Here is a 25,789-nt window from a genome sequence, read left to right as displayed (position 1 = left end):
TAGGTCTTTTAAAAAGACGGTTGCTTAGACGGTTTTTCGATTCAGTAATTTGTTTGCGAAATATTCAACTTTAAAGTGGCCCCTCTCTAAAATCTAAACCAGTGGGTGGAAAAATTTGTTAAAATTCAGGATGGTAGTAAGTATAGCAAACTTTCAAGGAAAACTATAACGGCTAAGTTTGCTTGAGAATTATTAGTAGTTTAAGAGTAAATAGCAGCCTAAGGTATAATATATACCTAAACTTGGAAGATTTCGCATTAAATACGAAATCCTTAGAAAAAATATTAATTAATTTTTCGTTATGACTACGGAACCCTATTTTGGACGTGTCCGACACGCTCTTGACCGGTTTTATTTTATCCTTTCGGTAGCGTATAATAATATAATTATACAGGTACACAATCAAGTGGCCTAATTTTATTTATTAAAATCGATTCAGCACGCTGCTGTTTTAAGAAACCGAAAGAAAATATTCGAATCTCTGCTGATGTAGTTATCTTGTCTTCTTATATACGAGATGCGTAGCTATTATGGTAGATATGAAAGCCGTAACTTACTACCCTGTTTCCAGCAGCCTACAAAGAAGATTACTGAAACCCATTGCCTGAGTTTGTCTTATAACAAACCATAAAAGCTTCCGCAAATCTAATCATACCGTATTACCTTGGAAGAATATCACGACTTACCGACTTCTTCGATCAATGACATTTGAATGTTGCGTCCTACTTCCTAACTAATATTTTAAGCTAACTGTTGTTCGTCACTTCGACTAAGAAAAAACATTTTCAGCACACTTTCTCGTAAGCAGTGTCGTAACATGCAGACTATTATGTAAACTTATTTGCAACCCCCTAAAACCTCAAAGAGCGAGGCGACTTGGCGTGTTCTCGTTCATTGTTGCGTTCTAAGGGGGAGGCCTTTGTTCAGCAGCGGACGTCTTCCGGCTGATGATGATGATGATTATGGAAACCCCAAAGGCCTTTTTTACGTACAACGCCGAAGGGCGTAATGACTTTATTTTTAATTTGTAGTAGGTACATATACCTACCCCCTTCAAAAGGCGAGTGTATCGCCTATTGCAAGGCCGGCAACGCACCCGCAGTCCTAATAATGCTGTAGGTGTCCATGGGCGGCGGTGATCACTTACCTTCAGGTGACCCACCTGCTAGTTTGCCAACAGTTTGATAAAAAAAATGTATGTACCTACAAACTGAAACACGTACCAGAGTGGAACCTTTTCATAATTGTATCAATGCTGTTGCTGCCTGATATTGGTGCATGAGCGGGGGCTATAACTTATAATTTACATTAATTTAAATGTCTTCTTCATGTACGTTGGCATGTCTAATAAATAAATTAATTAATAATCAAGTTAGAGCTACGATTTCCTTAGCAAATGTATGGGATGTCATCATGATTCATGACATTAGTAGCACAAAGCCCTGGTACATACCTGATTCAGTTTCCTTGACTGTAACGTAATAAACAGTTGCTATGTGAACGCTTGATTGCTTTTTGAGCGCAGCGGAAACTGGCAATTTGTTCTCTATTTACGCACAAACTTAGTTGCCGATTCATTTTACAATCGCAATAAAAATTTCGAATATTGGTAAACAACAAAAGTGGCCGACGTAGCTCGAAGAATATGCAAGTTTGGCAATGGGGGAAAAAGGTCTTCGAGTCACGATCACGAATCGGAAGATGAAGAAGATGAAGACCTGGCCCTGTACCACGAAGTGCAAAATTCGAACTTGGCATCTTGCCGTCCCGCTGACGCTTATATTATTAAAAACGAGAGTAAAAAGGACGGCATGACACGAACTTCGATTTTCGTACTTCCTAGTAGCCCCCTGATACATTCTGTGAAGCGATTCTTTGTGTGTGTATTCCCAATTTCTACTGGGAACTATAGCCCAAGCCCACTGGTTCTGAGAGAAGGCCCGTGTCCAGTGGGACGTACTATTACTTATTATGTTGTGGGACATATTAAGGCGCGAGATGATGATGATGATGCATCCTATTCGTTAAACGTTACTCTCGATATTGTTTTTTCAAATATTAACTATTCCAATAATAATATCAGAGACTCTGAAGCTAATAATAAATTCCAGAATAGATAACACATTTTCGTAACAGATTTAACCCTTTCTTGCCATAGTCGTAATAATGTTAATATTATAACATGTTGTAGGTTGCATAATACGTTGAAATTGGGGTTCAAATGCGTACAATGGGTTTTCAATAAAAGAAAACTGTTGTTGAATACTGCACGCACCTGCTCACCGATTTAACAAGTTTTTTGTAAGTGAGAATCCAGTGTCGATGGTGTTACTGGATTCAGTAGGGACTATTTATTTTATTGCTATTTATGACTGTGCGGTAAAGACAGTAGAGAATAAACACGGAACACATTTTTTTGACATTCATAAGTGCTTGTTATAGCCTAAATTGAATAAAGATATTTTGACTTTGACTTTACATATCGGATTTCTCTGTTTTAATTTGAAACATCCGCATAAAACATAAAAAAGTACATAATACCGTGATCACTATACGTGGCGCGTCATGGAAGAGGCCTATGTCCAGCAGTGGACTGCTGTAGGCTGATGATAATGATGATGACCTGATCACTTAATATTCGGTGAGATGTCACACTTATTTGTTTGTTTCCTTGTCTCATAAAAAAACTGTAAATTTTCGTCATCTGAACTCTTCACCCGTAACCTGTCAACGTGCAGGCGTCTCAATCCGTCACCGCGTCTTGTTCCTAATCCTGTCACCTGCCCGAGCTCGATTTATTACCTATTCGACTTTATGAGCCTAGCACACGCGCGAATAGGGGTGTGACGTTGAACTACAAAAATCGATTAATACAACGGAATCGTAAAAAAAATTGTATTCGATATAATTATAAACAGTAAGATTTTTTGTGTAACTCTCAAGTACAAAATTAAATATTGGGGACGACGTGTTTTAGGGATGGTTATACTATACAGACAGAGTTATATTATTGTTGTTGCATCTTAGATTATAATAATAACATATTATTTAATGCGTACTGAAGTATCTATATTTATCAATACAACGTAGGTACTATTTTTGATTTAGGTTTTTGAACTTTAAGGGAACGTTGATTAAGTCAAATGGAGCTAAATTTCTCCAGGACACTAAATAGTCGCCTAATTCTTACTGTTTAATAAAAGATAATCATAATAATATTAATATAATAATAATAATTTATTTGTTGAAAGCAGGTGTCAATCAAGAATTATTATAATTATTCATGAGCAGTAAAACAGTGTAAATTTATGATTTTAATTTACACATATTAGGCAAAAGAAGGTTAAAAAAGTGAAATTTTCTGATGTCTCTGTCTCGTCAATGTCACTAGCATGTTTGTTTGCTATATTATCTATGAAAAAAAACTTTCCGAAAAAGAAAAAAATATTTACTTATGCTTCTTGCAAATAAGTGTATTGGTATCTGGAATTAAAATGTAGCAAACTCAACTAGCTTCATGTGAGCACATCATCCGTAACATATCAACACACAAGAGATGATGATGCGGGGATGTATTTAGATACATCCTCGCATCATGTTCTAGTTTTAATGTTATTTCACCTACCCGGGCTCAATAATTGCTATTTTTATTTATAAACTAAGAAGCCAAACAAGTAGAGCTAGAAAATATAATGACCCGGATAACTCACGTCTTAAATCGAGTTTAGTCGACATGTTTCGGGCTAATCCGTACCCTTCGTCTTCGGAGCAACGCGACTCAGCGGCTGCTGAACACGCGCACTGCGCGCCGCCGCTCTGCTCGCGCGATTACCCGACGAAACTGACACCGGCACACAACTACCCGCGTTTTCATCATCATTACAACTGTCAAATGTAGGGTAGCACTTAACATAACAATAACAATCTGTAATGCGTACGTTCACACACATCAATACACGCAGGTACGAGATTTAGGTTTAACACCGTTTTAAGTCAAATGGAGCTACTCAGCAGTCATTCTTAAATTGATAATCATAATAATATGTAAATTGCAATTTGTTGGGGCAGTTGTAATCAAGAATTATTAAAACATGAGCAGTAAAACAGTGTAAATTTATGATTTTAATTTACACATATTAGGCGGAAGAAGGTTAAAAAAGTGAAAGTTTCTGATGTCTCTGTCTCGTCAATGTCACTAGCATGTTTGTTTGCTATATTATCTGAAAAAAGTCGCTTATGCTTCTTGCAAGAGTGTAGGGTACGGATTAGCCTCAAACATGTCGAGCATATCAACACACAAGAGATGATGATGCGGGGATGTATTTAGATACATCCTCGCATCATGTTCTAGTTTTAATGTTATTTCACCTACCCGGGCTCAATAATTGCTATTTTTATTTATGAACTAAGAAGCCAAACAAGTAGAGCTAGACTTTTCAAAATTATACATTTTTAATAAACAAAACAGTCACAGTCGATACAGTGTGATGGGCTGATGGCATATTTACTTAATTAACGATAGCAGACAAAAATTAAAAACAAAAGCCAATGGCCATAGTACACTTGCAGGTTATTAAAAAAAATGAATTTCCTGAATTATGAAAGTTAAAAACTTTTTTTTAACTAGCTTGTTGTAATGTGTCCACTGTTAGACAAAAGTAATACCTATTTAAAACATATTTATTATAGAAAATAAAATTTCACATTTTGCCTATGCCAGCGAAAATACATCGTTTTATCAACAAAAGAAACAAAATAATAATGATCAAAAACGATTACTTACCGATTTTTTTTATCTTAAAGTAATTGTTTTTTGCATCCCTACCGTAAGGGAACGCTCTGGGGACTACCACTTTATTGTTTTATGTCACGGGTAACGTTCCAATTTGTCTATTCACTTTCTGTCACCCTTTTCATCCGGACAAAGAATGATTTATGAAGTGAAAGATGTCCGTGAGATTTTACAGCGAGTCGGATATTTTTATGTTTCTATGAAATTTAAAAGGTGAACACCTCTTAGAGGATCGTGTAGTCATGGTTTCTCATATAAACAGCAATAATCGTTTCTAGCCCCTAAACATTGATCGATTTTGAGATTTTTTTGATATTTTCTCAATCAACACAACCCTAGTGCAAGCACACGTATTACATAGTCTTTTTGTAAAACATTGTATCTCTTATCTTGTAAGTGCAAATTATTGAATATCTTAACTATGTATCTTAAAAAAAAATAAGCTATATTGTAAATTAATATTTTTATTCAAAATTATTTCGGTCATAATGTGTTTTAGTAAAAAAATGTTTAAAAAGTAAAACGTAACAACGTAGATTTTGTTTTGATTGATAAGAAATGTTATTGTCGTTTTAAGAAAATACTTGTTTTCGGTTTTACTTCACAATCCCAAGTAAATATCATCAAATACTTTACTAAGGGAAATTACCTTTTATGAGCTCCCGATAAATTTAGACGCGTCTACCAGTCATGACCATGATAGTGATGGCATTTATCTCGGTAAATATGTCTAATATAATTAACTGTGAATCATTAAAAACTGGCAATTATAGTTAGGCCACATTTTTTGATTATGGAACCTATACTGTTATAAAATCGCAAATAACACGAATGCAGAGCAAATTATTTATCATCTTTTTTTTTTAAATTGAACATAGATATTTGAAATTTCCGGAAAAATAGGACCGGGATTCAAGGCTTTCTTGCACGAGCACGACCTGTTAGTTCCATGCAAATACGAGTATTAGGTACTAAGTGCTGTGACTTTCAAGAATACTTTTTCACCAGTTTCCTCTCGAAGATATAATTCGGAAGACGATGCGTTGGCAGGCCTCCCACTAGGTGGACTGGCGACATCGTGGGAGTTGCGGGCAACCGTGGCGAGTTGTCGTTCAATGCGGCGTTCTAAGGGGAGGCGTTGTTTGTGTGTTTGTTTGTCTTTCGGCTGATGATGATGACGATGAAAAAAATTCGCTAAAACCTGAATTTTGAAAAAATATTGAGCCTGGGTTTGAGCCCACACCCGGAAGGCTTTTTGTTTCCCTGTTTCCTCGACCACATAATAGTTGTTAATAAAACCAATTACTAGCGAACCATACTCAATTACATAAATGGATTTAAACCACATAATGTAATTCCAACTTGAATTGTTGTGTCATTATTTAGTTGCGGTGCGGTCCAATTTGAAACAGATCAACTTAACTCCATTAATGGAATGTATTCATTAAAAGAATGTTCTAATGCAGATGGTAGTTAATGTATTCGTCGTTAACAACTTCGTACCTACACTTACTGCGATAACTTTAGTTTCTCAGGAAAAACAGGAACCACATTTTTATGAGACTTCCTACATCAGAATAAGCACAATAAAGTTGATGGTCTTATTGTGTTGTAAGTGAAAACAGTCTTTTATGTTTTAAATATACAACTAAATTCGAACTATAAGAAAATGAAAGAATTTATTGACGAACTATTTTTACACAGCCTTGTATTAGTAAAAGGATTTTTAGGATCGGTCCTGTAGTTTTAGAAATTGAACCAAACAAACAAATAAACGTGGTGGAGCTTTAAAAATAAATGCATCTCTTATTTCAAAAGTTGCACAAAGAATTAGTACAGTAATATAGCTTTAGGGATGTTTGAGTGTTGAGTCATAGAACATTTTGTTGGAATGATTCCGTCTAATTTAATTGGGATAAATGTTAGCTTACCTTTATGTCAAAATATTGCCAAGTTAATCTATGATGACTTATCTGAATCGATCGTGCGTGAGATCGATATCGCATCGTTACAAACCTATCGACACGATCCAGATAAACCATGTAATACATGCTGGCACAATAGCATTAAATATATCTCGTCACTGCAAAGCTCACTGTAACGTTTGTATGCAGTTAAATCCCTAATATTAAATAATATAAGGACATAAGAAACCGAACACACACATCCCTTTACAGCGAAATCCCTTCTTTCGCTTGTGTTCGCTAAGACGCATCCCTGGGATATAAGACGATTCTTAACACAATGTCCTTTTAAAAGATATTTTTCCGTGAAAACTCAACCGAAAACATTTTCTTTACCAAACGTCACGATATACAAGGGTAAAGAATTTTAAGGGCCTTTACATTTCTAGCAGTCACGGGCCGTGATAAAAAACGATCCCTCGTAGCTGTTCCAAATGTAAAGTATTATGTTCGTATTTTTGTGAGGAATCTACAAAACGTTCTTATTCATAAAGAAAAGAATTCGTTTCGATTGTGGAACTTGCATTGAAGGGACCTCTACATTTGAACTTTGCACTAACATCCGACCGCTTATAAAAATGTCTTACTGCTTTGCTTGTACATAGACAAATGTCTACCAAGATAGCGCGACGTGAAATATCGCTAAATGGTGTTAGTATCGTGAGTTTCGTTGGACTTTACAGTCTTGCTTGCGATTGGCTCAATAAACCAATTCCAAAATGTGATACAAATGTCCAAGTTACTCAAAAAGGGTCAACTAGCTTCTCATAGAAACATACAAATACAATACAATACAATAACTCTTTATTGCACACCAATACAGTAAACAGTACAGAGAACACAAGTATATACATAGAGATTAGTATAGATTGTAGAGGGAACAAATAGCAAATCTTACGAGGGCAAATAGCAATATCTTACGGGAAAAAGATGCAAATGTGTCAAGCGGTGAATCTCTATAGTGGCACTAGAGTAGTAAAATATGATTTAAAACATTTTTGAGTGATATTACTGAGTTTATCGTTATAATTACACGCTTTGCTGCTATAGCGCCGCTTATGTAACACGTTTTGACAGACACTTTTACATAGACAGAGATTATACTTCTTCCTTCTATATGTATATCACTGGATGTGATAAGACAAAAGATAGAACGGAAAAAAGATACTTCACTCAGTAATGGGCCTAAAAGATCAGGCATTTGAAAAGCTTCGTCGACTTACCCATCTACTAGATTGTGTTTGTGATTAATCGTACTTTATATTGCCAAGTAATTTTTAATCTCTTTGTCCAAAGTAAATTGTAATCTCACCTATCTCAAAGATATTCTTATTACAAAGATAATATGACTCGTCTTGCGTTGGTTGGTTCAAAGATCCTTTATAATGAAAGCTTGAATTTGAAGAAAACATGAGTCATAGGTTTAAAGTGAGTACAGAATTGACTCTTCACTGTACGTCTCACTCACATTTTACGAAACATAGTTAGATATTTATAAGTTTGTTCTCATCAGAATTTAAAAAATCCCGAAACAAAACCCTTAGGACGTCTTGTAGGCTTTTTTAAATCTCGATTTAATGCTTAAACTGACAGTTCTTGTATGGATCTGACAGGACTTAAGACCACTTAAACCTAGATTAAAAAGCCTGCAAGTAGAATAAGGAGGCGTTCAGTCCTGTTGTGATTTTTCAAAAAACATTATTTTCCTTTAAGAAATTTCTCTGATAATTTCGAATCACGTTTTATCAGCCAGTTAATGGGGTTTTAGTCTGTAAACACTAGCATGTAACCTATATCATACTTTATTTCTGTATGTGTGTCTGTTTGTGATGTGTTAGTGTGCTCTATTTTTCTTCACGCCTAACCCAAATTTAATGCAAATTAATCGAGCCTTTAGCCTGATGGAGTTACAAACACACACACGCACGTACGGTCGAACAAATTGAACCTTGATATGACCCAGAGTCCTTTTAATACCTAATCAATTTCACTATGACTTCCTTGTCAAAAGTGTATAAGATATCAACATGACATTAGTGGCACAAAGATTCCACCCTGGGTCATGATTCAATTTGTTCGACTGTACGTATGTGGGTAGACAACTAGAATAAACATTTATAGGCTACTTAAAAACCCCAATTTTCCCACGGAATCATGTTAAATTTAAAAATTCTAACCGCTAAGTCTAAAACATAAAATTTAAAGGAATTTCCTGGCCAAATATAAAGGTTTACGCGTGCAAAGCCACGGGTAAAGGCTAGTGTAAGTAAATCACTCTAGGATCAGTCGCTGGCACAGTGTATTGCCCAGACGAAGTGTGCAGGCGTTATTGTTGTTAACTCATTCTTTGTATTCTTTGATTCTTTATTTTTAACATTTAAACACTTCTTTCACACGTTCTTTTTTGTGTTATTTTTCCTTTATGTGTCATTATTATTACTGTTCGCTTTTAGTTGTCATATTGCTTGTGTTTCTTTCGGTTGTGTCTGTGTGATCAAATTATATTTTTTGTTAATCATATTTCTTCGTTTTATTTTTAGTTATACTTAGTCCATTCATACGTTTCACACTGAAAATTTCAAGTGTGTATTTATTATGGTTCAAGAGGCGTTCAGTCCTGTTGTGATTTTTAAAATGTACATTATTTTTCTTTAAGAAATTTCTCTGAACTCAATTTCGAATTGCACGTTTTATTAAGGGGCAGCCAGTTAATGGGGTTTTAGTCTACGAATAAACACTATAACATGCAATAACCTATGTCCATCATACTCCATGCTATTAATCTGTCTGTGTGTCTGTTTGTGAGTGTGTTAGTGTGCCTTTCTGTCTGTTACCTCTTCACGCCTAACCCGCTGAACTGATTTAGATGAAGTTTGAAACTTTGAGAAGGACATAGGATAATTTACAAAAGAGAAAACACATATATTAAGAAACAATAACCATAACTAAAACTTACGTTGACTGCCTAACTTAAAACTGAATACCTACTAAATTAAATCTAAAAAAGGCCCCCGTGGCATGGTGCCCAAGAGGCTGGCAGCATTCCTTCGTTGAATGGCTATGGTTATTCGTTGAGAGAGATAGCTGCCAGCCCTTTGGTCTCCAGTAGTGTCGACCAGGCGCTTTTGCACTTCTTAAATTAATTTTTGTGCGCCGGGACCTCAAGGACCCAGGGTCTCACATCCGACAACAACGAAATTGTATGCTGAACCGCCACCTTGGTACTTTAATATTTTCCTGCCCTCGGCCGCTTCAGTCGCTGCGCCAGCTTTGGACATAGGATAGTTTTTTATTTTCAGAAAATTGCATTGCAGGACATTAATAAAGGAATTCTTTACGGACACAGTGGCAGGCGACAGTGCTCAGTATAAAGATGTAGCTTTTGCCCATGACTCCATCTACATTTGGAAAGAACTCTTTTATTAATAACTTTACAATTTTTAGAGATAAAATTATTCAATGTCCTTCTCCGGATCTCAAACTATCTCTTTACCTTTCTCCACGATCTGTTGAGTACATTAAGCGTGAAAACGCAACAAATAAACTTACTAACTTTTGTATTTATAATATTAAGGATTAAAATAACTACGCAGTGACGTGATGACATTGTGAATAAATAACGACGTGACAGTGTTGTGTTAACGTGTTAACGTAGTCGTGACGGGATGAGTGACATGATAGTCTACTGTAATTTACGAACAGCACACAAAGGTAATCTCTAATTTACGGAACAAGCCACGTTGATTAACTATACTTAAGTACTTTATTATTTTCCTACAAAATTCTTGTATTAAACTGAAATGTTACACAGCCCATGGCACGTATGTGTACCGTTGGCCAATAATTTCTATGCATGGTCAATCAGCACTTACGCTTGCCAGTCCCTCCCACTCCACGCATACATACCTCAGTCCCACACCAATACAGCTGAAAAAAAAAGTAGTTTTATCAATCGTTTCTCGCGAGAAATTACGTACCTAATATTCGTTTTAGGCTGCGGCTCCACTGAGGCGGAGACGAGCGGAGCTAAGCGGAGCAGAGCTGTAAAAAGAGTTGTGTGATTCCCCCCTCACATACGTCTCTTCTCCGTTGACTTCGCTTGACTGTTTTCATTGAAGCGGTGCAGGGACGAGATGTGGATTTAAACCAATATGATTGGTCGATTCCTACACGTCTCCTCTCCGCTCCGCTCGTCTCCGCTTGACTGTTTCCATTGAAGCGGTGTGGAGACGAGATGTGGATTTGAACCAATATCATTGGTCGATCCCTACACGTCTCCTCTCCGCTCTGATCGTCTCCGTCTCAGTGGAGCCGCAGCCTAAAGTAGGTTATGCGAAATATTTTCTCATTTGCGTAAACAACTTCCAGTTTCTGCTGGTGCTGCTAACTTTACTTTTGACGCAGTAGGTTAAAAAGGAAACCCAGCAAACAACATGTGGCAAAGTTAATAAACTTTTACCAGTAACTACCTACACGGTGCGGTTACGGTCTCTATTCTCCACAAACCACAATCCGTGACCCGCTAAGTTTTAACAAAAAGAAGTCACACCTATGCAAAACTAGAAACAAATGCATAAACCACTAGCCCAAGAATAAACATTATCAGAAATGAAACTCCACATTTCTTACTTTCAGATGTTGCATAATGGTTTTTCATCGGGAAAAGTCAGATCTCAATCATAATATATTATGTCGGCACCCGAAGTATTATTGTGTTTTATGAGTGACATTTTCATATCCATTAACATGCAAATTTATTATTTAGTGTCAAATATCAAAATGAAAGATGTACGATGAGTACTAAAGCCAAAAGACAGAACACGATATATACAAACTTTTCCGGTAAAATACGGTGGAAAACTACATCTGTGTTGCGTCTTTACCTAAATTGGAACACGCTCGTAATCTCACTACCTATATATATTTACTTACTATTTTTATCCTATCAGAATATAATTTATTATAAATGCGAAAGTTTATAAGTCTGTTTGTTTGTTACCTCATCACGGGTAAACTGCTGAACCAATTAAGATGAAATTCGGTACACAGATATTTTGAGTCTCAAGGAAGGACATAGGGTAGGTAGTTTTTATCTCGGAAAATTGCATGGTTTCCGCGGTATGGCGATAAATGAACGTGAACGGAGTCACGGGCAACAGGCTATACTGTTATTATTGAAACAGTGATAATGCTTGAACTCGGTGCAGAGAACAAATCTAGGCTATTACCCGACTGCCCGAAGGGTATGTATGTCCATTTCTTTGGTCCTCGCTGCGACCTAAACGGCTGGACAGATTGTAACATATGAGGTATCATTGGATTCGTCATAACTGTCGGAGTGACATAGGGTATATAATATTTTAATATGGCGTCTGTGAAAAAAAATATGGCGAAGGAATAAAAATATATATTTTGTATTGTAACAATATGGGAATCAAATGAAAGCTAATAATTAGCCCATTCTAAATATATAATGGGTTATAATACTTTTAATCTACTTTTTTCACAGAAATATCAAAAAAGTATAAAATAAAAAACATTAAATTTAATAAAAAATCAAATAACCCGACTGCCTTAAAAACTAAAAGGAAGAAAATATGTCTAATGGTCTAAACATTCGGTTCAACAGTCGGGACCCATTCAAATCGTAACCAGCTCAAAAAATCTTGGTAATGGGTCCCGACTGTTGAACCTTAAATGAGCTTCTTGATAGAGTTCTAGACCATTAGACTTATTTTCTTCCTTTTAGTTTTTATTTTGTGTTATAACAACGCGTGGCTATAAAAGTTTAATTAAGTACGTGTAAAGTGCGTGACTCATTGCAATATTAATAGCAATCAAGTAATAATATTTATGAACCAGGCACTGATCCCTTAGTTCGCATTTGCTCATTTATTTCTATCAATTATGTAGTACTTATAATATATTTTTATTCAATTAAAAACATTGGTACATTCAGTACCCGCAATACTTGCAATAGCCTAAGTGCTTGTATGTGCTCTCTCATATTAGCTTCAGTATTCATGCCATCGTAGAGCAGAAGTACCGTTTGTGGCCCTTTATTGTTTAAATATACGTTTGAAATAAATTTATATTAATAAATCATTACAAACTTTGTTCGTTTCAGTATAAACTTTTGAAAATTCGCTAAACATATTATTTTAATACTATAACTTTTTATATATGACTTCAAATGTCAACTGGCCAATAACGGGCTTAAGGCACAGAATAAGGTACAATAATAGTGCTTAAGGTGGCCAAAACCGGTACTTCCGCCCTACATACATTTTTCATTTTGTATTTTTTTTCTAATTCTTTATCTTGCAATCAGTCCCCGACTAGAAGCAGATGGGCTGAAGTAAGATTGGCTTGACGACCAGGATCCCCATCGGGAGCCTCTTCTCTTTTAACATCAACGCTTCACCTGTCTGTGCTGGTTGCTAGATCCATTATAGCAGATCTTTAAAGACGTTCTTTTTTAGCTGGCTTGGCTAAACTGGTAGCAAGACGATTTCGATGGTTTTGATATTTGGCACTAAATAAATTTCCATATGAATGGATATGAAAATGTCACTTATTTAATACAATAATTGATTGACAGTTCGAGTGCCGTCGTATTCCGATTGAGATCCGACTTTTCCGAAAATTAATATAAAAGTAAAAGTAAAAGAAAATTAAAGTAAATTGGAAATCCATTATGCACTACAACATTCACCGGTATTAACCCCTGTTCCACCATCTATTGATTAAATTTATTTGACGGATAAATGTGATGCCGTCTCTGTTTGTTTTGTTCGAATAGACGGAGACAGCATCGCATTTTTTTCGCAGGTGGTAGGACCTTGTGCAAGGTCCGCCCGGATTGCTACCACCGTCTTGCTCGCTAATCCTGTCGTGAAGCAGCAGTGCTCTTTCACTGTTGTGTTTCGGCGTGGAGAGTAACACAGCCGGTGAAATTACTGGCACTTATTGAGGTATCCCATCTTAGGCCTCTAGGTTGGCAACGCATCTGCAGTACCCCTGGTTGCCCTGGTGTTGCAGATGCTTATGGGCGGTGGTGATCTCTTTCCATCAGGAGACCCACTTGCTCGTTTGCCATCCAGTAGAATAAAAAAAAATATCCGTCAAATAAAATTAGTCAATGGGTGGTGTAACAGCCCCTTGTGTTTAAAGTTGATATTGCCACTGAAGCATACCCAGTTATCTCACGCACTTTGAATTCCAATCAGTTATAAGAATATGAAATTTGCAAGAAGGTCGTTTACTCACATGCACAGCAATCGATGTTTATGTATTAGTACATTATTCGTAACTTATAAATATTAATTCTCCGGTTTGAGAAACTACAATAGAATTTATATTAGTTGTTATGAGGCTAAATTGTGCGTATGGAGAACTGAGTCACATTTGTTGTTTAATTGAAGTCATTTGGAACCTGACTTATATTTTTTAGAAGTCTTATCACATAATTTTGTTCCGAATAATATATTTTTTTTACAAATTAATACCTACTGTAAGATTTACGTACTGCAGAAAAGTTTTTTGTCGTTGGATTCAAATTAGTTGACTTTACAAGGTAGGTAACCGTGAACCCGCGGCTTTAACCAGGTCATCCGTCCACCTTGTATCTAATATTGCCCTAATGTATCCCTGTCCGTTTGTGTGTGTGTGTGTGTATTCGTAACCCTGTAATGTTCCGAAGTAATTCTAATTAAGGGCATTTTTGTTTCCGTCTGTCCATCTGACATCAAGATTTTTAGCAAAAATATTTAAAATTTGAAATAGGTATGCAATGCTATACTTAGGTAATGCGTATTCAAAATAAATAATAGGTACCGACCTATTTACTTTCATAAAGTCAGTGTTTCGTTAAAGCATCCATTCTCAATCATCTTTTGCTATGTAGGTATAGGTATAAAAGTAAACTATAGTATTAGTCTGGGAGGTATTTGTAAATACAGGTTTTCAGGTTTATAATAAGTTAGTATTAGTTCAATTATTCTTTGTTTTTTTTTTGTAATGACGTATTTGTTATTTATTCTATATATTGTATAGTATCGTTAATAGGTATAATAGGTATTAGTCTGTAATCTAAAGCAAAACAAATAGGCGTGGAATGAATCTAATTTTGATGACGAACTTCAATTTAGACTCTGTTATTTGTCAATTTACCAAACGAACGCTGGCGGCATACTAATATTTTTAGTTGTCTATAAACCATGATTTAAATAAGACATTTATAACGTGTTTTAATCAATTTAAAGTAAAATGTTATTGTGCTGGCTGTTTCCCGCGAATTCGTCTGTGAAGAATCCGTAGTTTATCGCGCGCCCACGGGAAGTATAAAAATTTCCGGGATATAAACTATCATGACATTTTCATTACGATCGGTTGAATGCTTTAGGCGTGAAAGCATACCTAACAAACAAACATACTCGCATAAGCATTTAGTATAATGTTGGTAAAGATTGTTATCAAAAACTACGCATAGTTGCCATTAGGTCATTACGTTCTGTTAAAAATAAATAAATACGCATGGATTTTATTTAAAAAAAAATGTGAATAAGCTAACCAACTAAAAGTTGGAAACCCCAGACTTTGTCACTTCAAAGTTCAATATCTCAAAAACAGCTGAACCGATTTTGATGAAACATGTCTACGAACCATCGCTAGAAAACCTGCTTTTAAATAAAAAAACCGCATTCAAATTGGTCTACCCGTTTAAGAGCTACGGTGCCACAGACAGACACACAGACAGACAGACAGACACACATAGCGGTCAAACTTATAACACCCCTCTTTTTGCGTCGGGGGTTAAAATGTGAAAAATCATGATCTTCGAGAGCAAAACAAATAATTCCGTATTTTTTTTGTTTTTTATAATGTTTGTAAATTGTTCACTATGACGTTTAATAAATAGTTATTGCATCGTATCGTTAATGCAAGGGGTTGATTTATCGTTTGCTATGAATTTACCGGCAAAACTAAACTAGTTCAATAGTAGGTACTTTATTGAACTAAATTCTATACGTCACGACATGACTACTAATTCTAGGTAATTATAATATAAAATGTAATTTCCAGTGTTTTCTTAGCTTCCCTCAGATAACGTGGCCTCAATTCAGTTATTTACTTATTACAAAACGCGTAAACAAAACAAACTTGTTGCCAACAATTTGTTAGGTATATTCAACAAGTAAGGTCTGCCGATAGCAGCGCCGCGGGCACATCTCGATATCAAATGGTTCCTTCATTATTTCCCTATCACACTTTAGTTTGTAAGATCTTCTTCTTCCGGTGCCCTCTCCTATCGAAGGACGGCGATCATTAGGGCTATCCTTACCTTAGAGACTGCCGCTCGAAAGAGGGATCTGGTACTCATTCCGAACCGTCTCTAAGGTTTCTTAACCAGGAGTTCTTAAGATACTTAGTTTATTTAAAACTAATAACTTACTTTTTTCTACCCGATGAGGTTTTTTCCGGGATCCTGACTATGACTCATTTCCCAAATTTTTCATCATATCAACGAAAGATTTTTTTTCTGAAACTGTAAACTATTCGGAATATAAGTATTTCAGTAGGGCTACTACTAAATTCGAAAATCGAAGTTCGTATCGTAAAGTCGCTTTCACTCATCGTATGAAATAATATTAGCGTTAGTGGGATGGTACGATACGAACTTCGATTTTCGAATTTCGTAGTAGCGCTGCAGAACTAGCCTGTAGAACCCTATAGGTTTGGTGTTAGGCATATTTTCCTACAGCCTTTACGTGTACTTACAGTTAAAAAAATCGTTCGTCTATGTGAAACAATTGGGAAATTAATTGTTTGGGAAAAGTTTTCGGCGAAAAATTAGGTAACAGTTTTTTTTTATATTGACAAAATGTGGCAAGTTACGATTGTTACTGTTAATTTTCTTTGACGTTTCTAGTTTTTAGGGTTCCGGAGCCAAAATGGCAAAAACGGAACCCTTATAGTTTCGCCATGTCTGTCTGTCTGTCCGTCCGTCCGCGGCTTTGCTCAGGGACTATCAATGATAGAAAGCTGTAATATTGCACGGATGTGCTATCCTAAAAAAGTGGTACAATAATAAACTAAAAAATATATATTTTAGGGTACCTCCCATAGCCGTAAAGTGGGGGTGATTTTTTTTCTTATTCAACCCTATAGAGTGGGTGGAGTATCATTGGATAGGTCTTTTAAAACCATTAGGGGTTTGCTAAGACGATTTTTCGATTTATTGATTTTTTTTGCGAAATATTCAACTTTAAAGTGCAAATTTTCATTAAAATCGAGCGTCCAAAAAATCTAAACCGGTGGGTGGAAAAATTTGAAAAAATTCAGGATGGTAGTTAGTATATCAAACTTTCAAGAAAAACTATAACGGCTCAGTTTGCTTGAGAATTATTAGTAGTTTTACTCTTAAATAGCAGCCTAAGGTATAAAATACACCTAAACTTGGAAGATTCCGTATAAAATACGAAATCCTTAGAAAAATATTACTTAATTTTTTCGTATTGGCTACGGAACCCTATTTTGGGCGTGTCCGACACGCTCTTGGCCAGTTTTTTATAAAGTTTCAAATGCAATGTTGAGGAAAATGTATTGTAGAGCTATGTTAGAGTTAGGTTATTAGAACACAAGAAATTAGTGAGATGTTTATTCTTAGCGGACCATGTGTCTTTTTACCAGACTGCAAGGAGTGGTATTGTTTATATGTATACATACCGTCATTAATAAGATACTTAATCATTAACATGATTACCTTTTATTTTCACTTTTTTTAATTAACAACCAGGTAAATCCGGCGCAGATCACTAGCATTCTTATTACTATGGTTGTCACTCGGTTTTTAATTCGAATGGTGATGGACATAATTCCAACATACCAATTATTACATCAATATGTTGCGACTTCAATAAAGTTTCATATTTCAGAGAACTTCAGTGCAATTTAAAAATACATTCAAAATGTCGTAAAGAAGAAAAGTAACATATTTAATTATCATTTTTTGCTGACTGCATATCTGTATAAATAAATACATAAATAAATATCACGGGACAATTCACACCAATTAACCTAGTCCCAAAGTAAGCTTAGCAAAGCTTGTGTTATGGGTACTAAGCAACGGATAAATATAATTATATGGATAGATACATACTTAAATACATATTAAACACCCAAGCCCACCCGAGAACAAACATTCGTATATTTCATACAAATATCTGCCCCGACACGGGAATCGAACCCGGGACCTCAAGCTTCGTAGTCAACCACTAGTGTAGTGTAGTGTAGTGGTTCTCTAACCACTAGGATATCTGGTCGTCCAAAATTAAAAAAAAAAAACCATTGTCATCCAAACTACAAATCCATGCCAAAATATCAAGCAAGTCAAACATTTACAAACAAACAAATATTGCTAGTTAATAAGTACGTCGTGAAATCGCGGTGGATGCGGAAAGCACAAGACTGGTCTGAGTGGAGAGCCTTGGGGGAGGCCTATGTCCAGCAGTGGATGTCTTTCGGCTGACATGATGATGATGATGATGATGAATAAACATGTAAAAAGCCGTGGTTGCGTAGTAGTTTGACCTATGGCCGCTCAAGGTCCAAACCCAGGCTCGCGCTTCTGAGTTTTTCGAAATTTATGTACGAAATTACATTTGAAACATCGTGAGGAAACCTGCACAACTGTGTGTGAAGTTCCCATTCCGCATTGGGTCCGCGTGGTAACTACCGCCCAAGTCTTCTTATTCTGAGAGGAGGCCTGTGCCCAGCCAGTGGAACGTAAATAGGTTGGGATGATGATGATGATGAAACTTGTATTGATGAATTTTGTGCTGTTTCTAGCATCTCGAAAATAATACAATTGTGCAAGCAAGTGGCTTCACCATTTAAGGGTGGTCGTAACTACAAAACCCACAGTCGGACTGTCAAAGTTGGATAACGCGGCGGTCGAAGGCAGGCTTCATCAATCAAGGTGGATATTCGGCTTATCGGTATCTTGTGGGCTTCACTGGCTTGTCGACAACCCTACCTAGTTGACACGCGTTCGCAAACTTGGGAACGAAGTTTGAACTTGAATTCAAATAGAACATTGGGTGCGATGGCTTTGATAATAGAACTGTAGCATATTATCTGTCAATCCTCCACATGAAATGGACACCGAATTTCATTTATGTAGATGACATGGTAGATTTTGAGGGTGTTCAAAAATACACTCATCAATAGACAGGTTTGAACATTTCAATATACGAGTCAGTAAATTAATATACTACTGAGTCAAAAATCAAGAATCAAATTGATTGAGTGTTCCAAGTCTTTTTTGATGTGTGTTTATGAACTGGCCGATGTAGGCCGATTGCTTCCACGAAATTAATTTGCAAAAAAAATATATAAATTCGAAATAAATATAAGATTGGCTATTTCCTAAACAGCAACCAAAGCTTCATTACTTTACGTGGTGCTTTCCTTCAAGGGTCTACTCGCTTTTAGCTACTTCTGCATAAAGATATGTCAATGTTTCGCTTGGCCTATAGTGCTTCAACCTGATTTCACCTTACCACACTTGCATTATCTTACAGCAGTTTTCTGTGAATTATTGTATTCATACGACTGTATTAATTAGGTATTAAACTACAAAGTTTAATGAAAAACTTTATCCAAAAGTGATGCACAACCTACTGGCTTACCAACTTAAAAAGTTGGAAAATCCTCGTAATTGTCATTTCAAAGTTCGATATCTCCAAAACCGCTGAACTTAGCTAAGAATCAAGTCGATTTAACTAGTTTTATATTTAAAACTACATCGAAATCGGCCTATAGATACGTGTGATAGCTATGATGTCACAGCAAGACGAACACTTAGTCCGGACATACACACATAGTGATATAAGTTTTACCCTCTTGCGCCGGGGGTTAAAAACGAAAAAAAGTACCCATAATCATTTTAGGTTAAAAAGGTGCTAACTGTTAGAGACAAGACAATGTATGTCGTATTTTGTTTAGTTCTATTTTTGTGCGATAGATCAATGTTACACAACATAGTTCAATGGCCCATTTACTATGTCGGCTTCTCGCTGTACTATGTCGGCAAGTATGACCAACTTTTAGGTCTTCGTTGCCTGCACCATGCAAGGTTCATTCTATATTAGGGAGACAATGTAACTGGTGCAAACAACTCGGATGTTTCTTAACTTACTTGTGTTCTTACCCTGCTTGATTGCTTAGCCCTCACTTATACTTCGTTTATTTTAGTTATTTTAAAAACGCTTTTAAAATAGTATTAGTTATGAAACCAAAATTATAATTGTTACATATTATTTGCTATGGCTTGTAATTTTTATTAATTTGAGTTGTAATTGTATGAAGGAATAAATAGTTTTATTATTATTATTTATTTCAAAATAATAATGAAATGCCACGGAAAAAATATATAAATAATATAAAATGTCTAAATTTCGATATGTCATTCAGTATCAATAATAAAACACTTGTACTATTTTACATTTTTTTTGTATTCTTGTATAAAGTCAAATAATTTGATTGAATTTTTAAGGACAATCTGAAATTCAATGTTTATAATGCAGTGAAAGCCAAATAACACAAAACATGATTTTATTGGTACTGAATTAAATAATAAAATTGTGATGGTGATTAAAATGTTATCTTGTAAGGTATCTGTCACCATCAGTATTATTATGGAGATGATTTTTTATGTGTTTTTTTCATGTCAATAACCAACTGAATTTTTGACAGAACTCTGACTGCACTTTCTAGTATTCAGTAACTCCACTTCCATCCAGCTTATATATTGGTAAACATTTCGTAACCGTAATGCGGAAGGTACCTTTTGTGCCTAATTGAAATATGGCCGCAAATCGTAACCCACTTGTGGGTCTATCGCTGTTTGAGTCACATGTTGCTCCACTTGGTTACTTCTTATCAAGAATATGAATATGCTTATAAAACAATAAAAAAAATGCTTCGAACCTAGCGGCAGCACAGTTTATTTACTTTTTGCTCTTGTTATTAAAGGCATATACATCGTTATTCTTTTCTCCGATGTCACGTCAGTGTCATCAACTGTCACTATCACTGACAAGACAACTAAAAATTGTCACAATATGCCTTGTACTTCATTTTTTTGCATTAGAAAGAATGTAAGCGATCTTGACGTGTCTTTTTATTGAAAAACATTTTTGAAAAATAAGTCACAGCAAATATCAATTAGCAAGGACGTATGATCATTTACATTATTTTGGTATCATAAGTACTGTATAGGTACTGTTTTTTTAAAAACGTTTTTCAATAAAAAGACTCGTTAAGATTGTTTACCCTTTTTTTAATGCTAAAAAAACAAAGTATAACTACATCAAACATTATCAGATGTCCTTGTCGGGATATTTTATCACGTTTATGTGTGTAGTTTGACTGAACACCCTGTAAATGTTGTTTAAGGAATATCCTAATTATTATCAAGTTGATAAAGGTTTACATGATTCTGAATTAATTAAACCTTAATTTGAATTAATATAGCAGATGCAAAATAAGTTATCTGCAACGCTCCGGTGTTGGCGGCTATCAGAATAAGTTTCTTATATTCATGTTTAACCAGATTGTGGTGTATTTTTATTAATTGTATGTATAATTTTGTTTTGTATATAATATTTATTAGGTTTGTTAGTGTTAGAGTCCCGAACCAAAGAATTAATGAAGTTCCTCTACCCGTAGCTATGGTATAATAAATAAATAAATAAATATCATGGGACACTTGACACCAATTGACCTAGTCCCAAACTAAGCAAAGCTTGTACTATGGATACTAGGCAACGGATAAACATACTTATATAGATAAATACATACTTAAATACATATTCAACATCCAAGACCCGAGAACAAACATTCGTGTTATTCACACAAATATCTGCCCCGGCCGGGATTCGAACCCAGGACCTCAAGCTTCGTAGTCAGGTGCTCTAACCACTTAGCCATCCGGTCGTCAAATAACTTGCAACACCATGTTTCTCAAGTATGGAATCATTGTATTGTTATACTGGTTATAATCTAAGATCCAATAAGTACTCCATGGTGCTAAGAAGAGTGAACTTAACTGGCTTGCCATTCACAGCAACGGGCTAATTCTATCGTAAACAATAATTATAGGTTGAGTATAATATAACATCATAGTGTGCAAGCTATGTCACAACATGATAATTGATAGTTTCTAAATAATGGCACATAACCTAATTTAAACTTCTTAATATATATATAATTCATATATTGTCTTTATTTATATTTATTTTTAACTCCTGAGTGCTGTCTTTACTGTAACGATGTCGTATTAAGACCTAGATGAGAATCATAAATATTGTATTTTTTTTTATTATATTAGTATACAAAAGCTAAAAAAAAAACCTAAAATTTAATCTGTTTATTTCAATACTTAATAACAAAAACAAACTTCCGCTTAGACTCTAATCTTAATATTTAAAGATTTTATCGAATCTAATTAACTATAAATCAAATTGTAAAAAAACAAAGTTTATGACTTAAAGGGCTGTTTCATCACCCATAGATAAGTCAATGACAAGAGTAAATGAATAAATTGTTTGGTATCATATAGTACCTATTATGTTAGTGGGAAAGGCTGTTTATCAGCAATTAAAAAAAAATATTTACCAGTTGTTTTCCAGTTTTGTTTTGCATTGAATCATATGGATGGATGGATTTTTGATTCAATAATTTGTACTTTACGAGTATAAAGTAAATTCGGCAGTTATTCTTAATATTCATTTGTTAAAAGTAGGTACTCTAGGACTCACGAGAAATAATAAAAAATATTAGATTAAATTGTTTTTCACTAGAGTTACAATCATTGCACTTTATACTCTATCCTATACTCTATTTCTGATTCGAGTTTACTTAATACTTTTCCACTTATTGATAAATCTCGTAATGTCATAACCTGGAATCCATCAGAATATATGTGAACCATGATGTTAAGCAATTTCCTACATCGTTTAATTGCAACCACATTAATCAACATCAAAAATAGTCCTTCCATTTATTTTAATTGCAGGCTAAGATTCCATTTAACATAACATAAACGTATTGGAAAATTGGATTGTCCAGTCGTAATAGCTACATTACAAATTTGATAATTATTAAGGTTTTAATAAATTTCGACTTCATGTAGAACAATCAGAAAAAATAAATAAAATAAGATTAAACAAAAAAAATATATTTACAATCACTTAATTGTTTAATATCTTAGAAACAACTCAATGGCACCGGATATTGCAGCGCATAAAAAGCTAAAAATTCTAATGTCACTGCGAACATTGACTAAAACTAACTACACGCTCAATCAACAGAAAATTTAATTAGCATATACATATAATAAATAAGATCGCTTTACTAAGAAATGCACCGAAGATATACATAAAGATATGATAAAAATATATATTTATTCGACGTAACTGCAATTAAAGATTTTATAAGTACCAAAATGCCAATTATAAATCATAATTTCATAAATCACTTTTATAGATTTACATCGCGTGTTCTAGCCACTGTTCATCCTGTAATCAACTCGCTTAAGAAACTATACTTAACGTAACATCAATCGAAACTATTAATAGGTGAACTCTTTATCACAAGGTTATCCCATAATTTAATGATACCTAACAAAAGTCATCGAGGGCACTTTAATAAAGACTCTCATATTATTTTAAGAAAATATCAAACGTTTTCAAAATCACTAAAATGTATTACAGCGGCGTGGGTTGGATCTCAATTAAATCATCAAAGACCTGGTTTCCGATATATGTTTTGGCTGTACGTCAAGGTGATTCAGAATTGAGATTAGCCCATCCTCATGATGTTGCGCCGCCTCAGCAGCCGCTCCATTGCGTAGAACACGCGATCTGACCCTCAGTAGGGACACACAACTCCCGCCCTGCCCGGCACACCACCAATGGCATCTGGGTAGTGGACTTTGCAAATATCTTTCCAAGACTTATCAGCTTGTTTCCTTGGGTGTCTTTCCACATTCCCGTAACCATTGTAGCCGTAACCGGGGTAAGCGTTCTGGTAACCATAATTCGGGTTTCCGTATCCACTGTATCCATATGATCTTCTTCCGTTACCGTTGATAGCATCGTAGAGAGCGTCGAAGAACGGAGCACTTTCGATGGACGTTACTGCTAGAAGCAGAAGGGTTGTGAAGAGCAGGAGGCGTATGGAAGACATCGCGGAAGGGTTACAAGTGGCAATTGTGTTAATTTAGTTCGCGGTCAGCGTGACCTCGTTCCACGGAAGCTCGCGTCGGGGCTGCTTATTCGCGAATGGTGTCGGGTGTAGTTGCTGCCGGCTTATATACCGGCCTCGGTTTCATCCGACGGCAAATAAACACCGGCGCGTGCGCCGGGTTCACGGTCTCTACCCTGGAATCGCATTGAAGTGTTGACACATTACAGATTGCAGAGGTTAGGTGGCCACTCGCCTACTGTCATAATCTTACGTCATGTCTGGAAACCTTACTTCATTATAACTGTAACAGGGTTTAATTATCTGACGTTGCATGAAGTTATCCTTATTTTTTTTCTGACGTATTTAAAATTAGGAATAGCATTGATTTAATAATATACTTGTCTTTTCGAATTCGATAAATGATGATAGTTTACATTCAACAATTATTTTATAAAAAAAACTTCACATTCCTAATGTTATATTAATATCTAAGCTATACTTTTCGTACCACCATTATGTAACATTATAGTATTGTAAGGTGCAATGTTAAGGTAAAACAAAGTCAAGTTCAAACTGTCTGCTGTGCGTTCACCTCTGGCCGTGAGATGCATTTATTGACGACCAAGACATCGTCGGACGTATTTATTTAATAATTTACCGTATGGGTAGTAAAATAAAGTAAGATGAATCGTCTTAAGAATTAAACGCTTCTGTCCTATAAGTAATTGAATAAAATCGCGACAAATATTATTTTTTATTGGATTCAGGAGTTAACTTGATAATGAATTAAGTACTTACAACTTATTTTTCCTTGTTACATCGCAATCACATGTACAAGACAGCTACACACGCACGCGACACGTATAAACAGCAAGATAAAGTTCATATATAAATATTTTTAACAATATTACGTTTTGTAAAATTAGTCATAAGGACCCGAAAGATACTTTTTTTTCTCACTTATCTATCCGTAAGCTGAAGTGGGACTGGGCTGGCCATGTTTGCCGCAAGCCGGATGAGTTGTGGGCCAAGATAACCACCGAGTGGATGCCCACCAACTCGAAAAGGCGACCTGGCAGATCTAGATGGCGATGGCGGGATGAACTGGGCTATTTCTTGAAGGACTGGCCCTTGTATGCAGGGGACTGAGAGCGGTGGAAGTATCGGGGGAGGCCTTTAATCAGCAGTAGGACAGAATAGGCTAATAATAATAATTAAAATCTACCCTTTATCTGTTGCTCTTTCCTCTCACAGGGCTGTATTTTTAGAAATGTAAGTAAAAGGAAGAAACTTTTTATTTTCAGATTGGTTTTTTGGAATCTTTTTGTATTTTTTATTTCAATTCCAAATGTCATCCCGTAAAACCTATATCGAAAATACAAACTGAAATATAGATGCACAGAAAAACCAGAAAAATAAGACCAGCGCTGGGAATCGAACCCAGGTCCTCGGCATTCCGTGCCGTGTGCTATACCGCTACACCACCGCTGGACTTTAATTTTCTTATTTTTTTTTTATTTTCACTTATTATGTGTATTGCTTTGGCTTCAAATAATAAAAAAATAGCAAAATATATTGTATAAACCTGATTAAATAAAATACTGTGTGTTTACAAACCAGCCATTAATATAATAATGAAGAACAAAATGCACCTTTTTGCTCTCAACCTTCTAAAATCTCCATGCAGATTACTAAACTTTTGAAACAATAACATAAATTGTTATGACGGAAAAAGGGAGTGTTGTGTTCGCTGCCCTTAAACTTTTGTTTCGAGCAAAAT

The 25,789-nt window shown here is 35.4% G+C and overlaps 1 protein-coding gene across 1 annotated transcript; it reads right to left on the bottom strand.

The window, feature by feature from the left end:
* Nucleotides 1–22,174: 22,174 nt before the first annotated feature.
* Nucleotides 22,175–24,123, bottom strand: LOC141427832 (uncharacterized). Its single transcript, XM_074087419.1, has one exon. The coding sequence runs from the start codon at nt 24,007–24,009 to the stop codon at nt 23,692–23,694; it is 318 nt and encodes a 105-aa protein (XP_073943520.1). The 5' UTR covers nt 24,010–24,123; the 3' UTR covers nt 22,175–23,691.
* Between the last annotated feature and the right edge of the window lie 1,666 nt (nt 24,124–25,789).

This window comes from Choristoneura fumiferana, chromosome 5 (assembly GCF_025370935.1).
Source record: "Choristoneura fumiferana chromosome 5, NRCan_CFum_1, whole genome shotgun sequence".
NCBI classification, from domain to species: Eukaryota; Metazoa; Arthropoda; class Insecta; order Lepidoptera; family Tortricidae; genus Choristoneura; species Choristoneura fumiferana.
Note: the sequence above shows the minus strand (reverse complement) of the source record. Positions and strands in the feature narration are given on the sequence as shown.